The sequence below is a fragment of the Physeter macrocephalus genome, chromosome 1 (assembly GCF_002837175.3).
Source record: "Physeter macrocephalus isolate SW-GA chromosome 1, ASM283717v5, whole genome shotgun sequence".
Taxonomy (NCBI): Eukaryota; Metazoa; Chordata; class Mammalia; order Artiodactyla; family Physeteridae; genus Physeter; species Physeter macrocephalus.
The window spans coordinates 91,525,516-91,532,721 of record NC_041214.2 but is presented as its reverse complement, the minus strand read 5'-3'; the positions used below and the strand labels follow the sequence as shown (position 1 = coordinate 91,532,721).

The 7,206-nt window shown below is 42.3% G+C and overlaps 1 protein-coding gene across 3 annotated transcripts in view; it reads left to right on the top strand.

Annotated features, from left to right (window-relative positions):
• Positions 1 to 6,115, top strand: part of SEC22A (SEC22 homolog A, vesicle trafficking protein) — a 74,412-nt gene extending 68,297 nt beyond the window's left edge. For all 3 annotated transcript variants that reach the window (XM_024120370.2, XM_024120371.1, XM_028492985.1), the window contains exon 7: positions 5,008 to 6,115. In XM_024120370.2, coding sequence (XP_023976138.1) covers positions 5,008 to 5,208 — 201 coding nt within the window. In that variant the 3' untranslated portion in view covers positions 5,209 to 6,115. The remainder of the gene's footprint in view (positions 1 to 5,007) is intronic.
• Positions 6,116 to 7,206: the final 1,091 nt, after the last annotated feature.

Genomic DNA, 7,206 nt, shown 5'->3' with positions numbered 1-7,206 from the left:
GCCTCTCCCGTTGCGGAGCACAGGCTCCAGACGTGCAGGCTCAGCGGCCATGGCTCACGGGCCCAGCCGCTCCGCGGCATGTGGGATCTTCCTGGACCGGGGCACAAACCCATGTCCCCTGCATCGGCAGGCGGACTCTCAACCACTGCATCACCAGGGAAGCCCTAGAGAATTTTTAATTTCATTTATTGTGTTGTTCATCATTGTTTGTTTGCTCTTTAGTTCTTTCTTCTAGGTCCTTGTTAAATGTTTCTTGTATTTTCTCCATTCTATTTCCAAGATTTTGGATCATCTTTACTATCATTACTCTGAATTCTTTTTCGTATAGACTGCCTATTTCCTCTTCATTTGTTTGGTCTGGTGGGTTTTTGCCTTGCTCCTTCATCTGCTGTGTGTTTCTCTGTCTTCTCATTTTGCTTAACTTACTGTGTTTGGTGTCTCCTTTTTGCAGGCTGCATGTATGTAGTTCCCGTTGTTTTTGGTGCTTGCCCCCAGTGGGTAAGGTTGGTTCAGTGGGTTGTGTAGGCTTCCTGGTGGAGGGGACTGGTGCCTGTCTTCTGGTGAATGAGGCTTGATGTTGTCTTTCTGCTGGGCAGGACCACGTCTGGTGGTGTGTTTGGGGTGTCTGTGACCTTATTATGATTTTAGGCAGCCTCTCTGCTAATGGGTGGGGTTGTATTCCTGTCTTGCTAGTTGTTTGGCATAGGATATCCAGCACTGTAGCTTGCTGGTCGTTGCGTGGAGCTGGGTCTTAGCGTTGAGATGGAGATCTCTGGGAGAGCTTTTGCTGTTTGATATTACATGGAGCTGGGAGGTCTCTGGTGGACCATGGTCCTGAACTCGGCTCTCCCACATCAGAGACACAGGTCTGACACCCGGCCAGAGCACAAAGACCCTGTCAGCCGCATGGCTCAGAAGAAAAGAGAGAAAGAAAGGAACAAATTAAATTAAGTTATTAAAATAAAACAATTATTGAAAATATTAAAAATTTAAAATAATGAAAAGAAAAAGAAAGAAAGAAGAGAGCAACCAAACCAAAAAACAAATCCACCAATGATAACAAGCACTAAGAACTGTCCTAAAATAAAAAAAAAGACAGACAGAACCCTAGGACAAATGGTAAAAGCAAAGCTATACAGACAGAATCACACAAAGAAGCATACACATACACACAAAAAGAGAAAAAGGAAAAATATATATATATCTATATATTAAAAAAAGGAAGAGAGCAACCAAATCAATAAACAAATCTACCAATGATCATAAACTCTTAATACTAAGCTAAGATAAACGTAAGACCAGAAACAAATTAGATGCAGAAAGCAAACCCCAAGTCTGTAGTTGCTCCCAAAGTCCACTGCCTCAATTTTGCGATGATTCGTTGTCTATTGAGGTATTCCAGAGGTGCAGGGTGCATCAAGTTGATTGTGAAAATTTAATCCACTGCTCCTGAGGCTGGTGGGAGAGATTTCCCTTTCTCTTCTTTGTTCGCATAGCTCCTGGGGTTCAGCTTTGGATTTGGCCCCGCCTCTGCGTGTAGGTCACCTGAGGGTGTCTGTTCTTTGCTCAGACAGGACGGGGTTAAAGGAGCAGCTGATTAGGGGGCTCTGGCTCACTCAGGCTGGAGAGAGGGAGGGGTACATAATGCAGGGCCAGCCTGCGGCAGCAGAGGCCAACATGACATTGCAACAGCCTGAGGCACACCATGTGTTCTCCCGGGGAAGTTGTCCCTGGATCAGGGGACCCTGGCAGTGGTGGGCTAAACAGGCTCCCAGGAGGGGTGGTGTGGATAGTGACCTGTGCTTGCACACAGGCTTCTTAGTGGCTGCAGCAGCAGCCTTAGTGTCTCATGCCCATCTCTGGGGTCCACGCTGATAGCTGCGTCTCACGTCTGTCTCTGGAGCTTGTTTAGGCAGTGCTGTGACTCCCCTCTCCTCACACACCCCAAAACAGTGGTCTCTTGACTCTTATGCAGTTCCAGACATTCTCTCGGACTCTCTCTCAGCTAGCTGTGGCGCACTAGCCCCCTTCAGGCTGTGTTCACACAGCCAACCCCAGTCCTCTCCCTGGGCTCTGACCTCCAAAGCCCAAGCCTCAGCTCCCAGCCCCCACCCATCCCGGTGGGTGGGCAGACAAGCCTCTCGGGCTGGTGAGTGCTGGTTGGCACTGATCCTCTGTGTGGGAATCTCTCTGCTTTGCCCTCTGCACCCCTATTGCTGCACTCTTCTCCATGGCTCTGAAGCTTCCCCCCCACCACCCCCCATCTCCAGGCGGTGAAGGGGCTTGCTAGTGTGTGGAAGCTTTTCCTCCTTCATAGCTCCCTCCCAAATGTGCAGGTCCTGTCCCTATTCTTTTGTCTCTGTTTTTTCTTTTTTCTTTTGCCCTACCCAGGTACGTGGGGAGTTTCTTGCCTTTTGGGAAGTCTGAGGTCTTCTGCCAGCGTTCAGTATGTGTTCTGTAGGAGTTGTTCCACATGTAGATGTATTTTTGATGTATTTGTGAGGGGGGGAAGGTGATCTCCCCTTCTTACTCCTCCACCATCTTGAAGGTCTCTCTCCGATCCATTTATCATTATATCCCTCTCTGTCCCTGGTTATTTTTACTTTCTTTGAAATATTTTTATTTATTTATTTATTTTAAGTTTTTATTTTTTGGTGGCACCGTGCAGCACATGGGGTCTTAGTTCCCTGACCAGGGATAGAACCCGTGCCCCCTGCAGTAGAAGCCCGGAGTCTTAACCACTGGACCACCAGGGAAGTCCCAAAATATTTTTATATTTATCTAATGGTAGGATAGCCACTCCTGCTTGCCTTTGATTAATGTTTGCATGCTATTTCTTTTTCCATCCTTTTACTTTTAACTTTCCTATGTCATTTGGATTGATTTTCTGGTGGACAACATGGAGTTCATTTATGTTTTTTAATACACCCTGCCAATCTCTATCTTTTAATTGTTATATTTAAGCCATTTATATTCAGTATAATTATTGATATGTTACGGCTTAAGTCTGCCATCTTATTTTTTGTTTTCAGTTTTTCATTTTTCTGTTTTCTTTTTCTTGTCTTCCTGTGGATTACTTGAACATTCTTTTAGAGCTCCATTTTAACTTATCTATAATGTTTTTGAGTATGTCTCTTTGTATAGCTTTAAATATTGCTCTAGGTATTGCATTTCACCTTCTTATCTCAGTTTTCTGCTGTCATCATTTTACCAGTTCAGGTGAAGCATAGGAACTATACCTCCCTTTATGTCCCTTTGTCCTCCTCTATTTATAATTGTCTTAAATATTTCCTCTACATATATTTAGAACCACATCAGGCAGTGTTACAATTTTTACTTCAACCATCAAACATAATTTGAAAGTTCTTAAAAACGCAAGCCTATTACATTAACCTGTATTTTTGCTGAGTTTCTTTTCTATCCATTATTCCAAGGTTCCTTCTTCTGTTGTTTCCTTTCTATCTAGAGAGCTTCCTTTAGCCATTCTTTTAGAGTACATTTGTTGGTGATAAATTCTCTTAGTCTTCTCTCATGTCTTTATTTTTATACAAATGTCTTTATTTTCCCTTCATTCCTAAAGGATATTTTTGTTGAGTATAGGATTCTGGATTGACAGCTCTTTTCTTTCAGCACTTGAAAAATGTTGTTCCATTCTTACCTGAACTTTATGGTTTCTGATGAGAAATCCATTGCCCTGCTAATGCCAAGTGGAGGTGAATGTCCAGAGTCCCACTTGGTCTCCACTGACACCACAGGGTGGGAGTCAAAGTTCTGGCTTCCCACTTGCCTTCTCTGAAGCCCTGGAGTGTTAGAATATCTCCTTAGAGCATTATAGCCTCCCCACATAGGCTTTGATGGGGTGGGTGTGGGTGGTCACAGTTATTTTGTGGGTTTGGTTTTTTTGTTTGTTTTTCTGTGGGTTTTTTTTTTTTTTTTTTTTGCGGTACGCGGGCCTCTCACTGTTGTGGCCTCTCCCATTGCGGAGCACAGGCTCCAGACGTGCAGGCTCAGCAGCCATGGCTCACGGGCCCAGCCGCTCTGCGGCATGTGGGATCTTCCTGGACCGGGGCACGAACTCGTGTCCCTTGCATTGGCAGGCGGACTCTGAACCACTGCGCCACCAGGGAAGCCCTTTGTGGGTTTCTTTGTTTTGTTTTGTTTTTGGTGGTGTTTGGCTGGAGTAGAAAGTTATTATGTATAAGTTCTCTGTCTTGGAAAGGTGCCCCTCTCATGGTCTTTTGGCTAGAGAGAACAAGATTTTACTGAGTGTTTTTTTGTTTGTTTGTTTGTTTGGTGTGCATACATTGGTGTTTCTAGTTGCCAGCTTCTTCAGCTCCAAGTTTGGGATATATGAGGCAAAAAAAAAAAAAAAAAAAAGGTAATATACCACTGTGTCATTCCCCTGGGTCTCAAGGTCCTTAGCCTATCTGCCTTCTTCTCTTCATCATCCAGAATCATCCTTTGCTTGATATATGTCCAGGGTTCTAAGTTGTACGTAGTGGGAAGAATAGAGGAAAGTGCATCAACTCCATCATCCCAGAAGCAGAAGTTCCTGCACAGTTGTTTTTAAAATAAGTTACAAGCATCAAGATATTTCACCTCTAAAAACTTGAACATGTGTCTTTTGAGAACAAAGACATCGTTCTACATAGCCATGATACCTTTATCACACCCAAGAAATTTAACATTGATACAATATTATCTAATAGAGGATTCATATTCAGGTTATGTTTTCTCCAAAATGTTCTCTATAGCTCTTTTCCTCTGATTCCAGATTATGCAAACCTATTTCTTAAACCTATTTCCCTTTTAAATAGGGAGTGTATTAAAGATACATTGAGTGTATAGCTTGAGTGTATTAAAGATATTACACTGTCTTATCTGTAGTTGAAAAATCCCTTTTTCCACTCTCATATTTTACCCTGTGACCTGTTACAGCTTTATAGAAGAAGCATCTATTTCTTTTCCTGTAACCCTAATCATCTTTCATTTTTATATTTTCAACAGTGTTATTTATTTGTCTACTATACCAGCTGGCGGAATGTCAAATCTTTTTTGACTTTTGGCTTAATCTGTCTATGCAACATGTATCTCTATGAACTGCGCAACCTCTGGCAGCTTTTCTTTCACGTGACTGTGGGAGCATTTGTTACATTCCAGATCTGGCTGAGACAAGCCCAGGGCAAGTCTCCTGATTACAATGTCTGACACCATCCTTCAGACGTGTTGCCTTGGCTTCAGGGGAAAAAGGAGGGAGCATATCTTAACTACCACTGTGATGAAGAAACTGTTCACCACAAATGAGAAGCTCTGCTGTCTTTCTCTCCAGCTGTCCTTTTCGTTTTAAGTCAGCATGGCATGCCTATGAGCATGCCATACCTGCTACGCAGACTCCTCTCAGCAGAATGTTAGCCATGAGATTATCAATCAGAAGAAGATGAGGAGACCTCTCTGCAGGGCCATGGCAGTGGAAGAACAGTCAGATGCCATTGGAAGACTTGGCCAGCAGCCCTGAATCCTGGCTGGAGAGTTCAGTCAAAAATTATGTGTGGTACTTGCTCTGAGAACTAAGCAGGAGCTTTACAACCCAGGTTTGCCTTTGTGAGGCATTAGTGTAGACCAAATAAAAAGATGCTGCAGTGAATTGGAAAGTTTATGTGTAAAACAAATTATTTGCTAAATATTAGATTTTGCACATTTATGGTACCATGAGTTTGTGAAGTCCAGATTGGTGTGGAATGGGTTCTTTTTCCTTTTATATTTTTGCTTGAATCTTAACTCTGGAAATCACCTGATGTAGGAGAAGGCTCTGGTGAGCTTATCCCTGGAGCATCACAAGTATTGAAAACACAGTGACACATGTTTCTTTCCTAGGCCATGTTTATACTTTCTTTTGAAATCACTTTTTAAAAATATTTGTTAGGCTATAGCCATTGTTTGCCAAACTTCAATCACTTGAGTATTACATATGCTATATTTACTTAATATTTATCTTTTAAATTTTAAAATATTTAAAAAAGAAACTAACCTCTATTCCAAGTAGAAAACCAGCATCAGTTTGCCATAAAAAACAGATAACTACAAAATAAATAAAAATAAAACAAAGATGTTGTTACATTCTAGCTGGATACTAATGCCTGCCAAGGCTCTGAATCCAAAAAGCCTGTTCTTCCTTTGTTGCAGTGAGAGAGGTGTTACCCAGCACCAATATGGGGCTCTCTCTGTGGAATTATCAGAAGTTTAAAAGAAAATTATAGGGCTTCCCTGGTGGTGCAGTGGTTAAGAATCCGCCTGCCAATGCAGGGGACATGGGTTCAAGCCCTGGTCCAGGAAGATCCCACGTCACAGAGCAACTAAGCCCATGCGCCACAACTACTGAGCCTGTGCTCTAGAGCACACGAGCCACAGCTACTGAAGCCCGCGTGCCTAGAGCCCGTGCTCCACAACAAGAGAAGCCACCGCAGTGAGAATCCCGCACACCACAACAAAGAGTAGCCCTGCTCGCCACAACTAGAGAAAGCCCGTGCGCAGCAACAAAGACCCAACGCAGCCAAAAATAAAAATAAATTAATTAAATATATATATATTATAAAGGGAATGCCATTCTTACTGTGATACAGCATTATTTAATTCTGTGTTGTGTATCACCTAAAATCATCTTGCATGCCACCAAGTGGCATGGGTCCTGCGCTATGGAGACACTGAGCTGTTCTAAAAGAATCAGAAGGTGACTCTTCTCTCAGCACTTCTTATTATTCCTCTTATTATTTTATGGCTTTGAGGAGTTAAGCACCTACTATCTTAGAGAACTTACTTGCTTTTTGATAACTTTATAAAGATTGTTTAAGCAGCTTTGAATTAATAGAGGAAGCATAGTTTGTTTCCATTAGCAAAATCTACGGCTCTTCTGGTTTCGAAGTCATCTTCATGAGTGATTTTCTTGAGAAAAGATTCCAGTTAAGGAATTCATAAGGTACTGAAATTTGATATCCAGAAAAACAGTGGACCCATTACCTATAATTCATGTTCTGGGTATATTAATTTTGCAGAAGAAATTGTCCAGAGAGGTAAAGTCACTGAACTGCACTGTTTCCAGAACCAGTATACATAGGTATGTCTACAATGAGAAATCTTGCTTAACTAGAACCTTTTTGCTACACTCTTCTTTCAGGAGAATGAGGCAAAAGAAGACGGTAAGCTTAACAA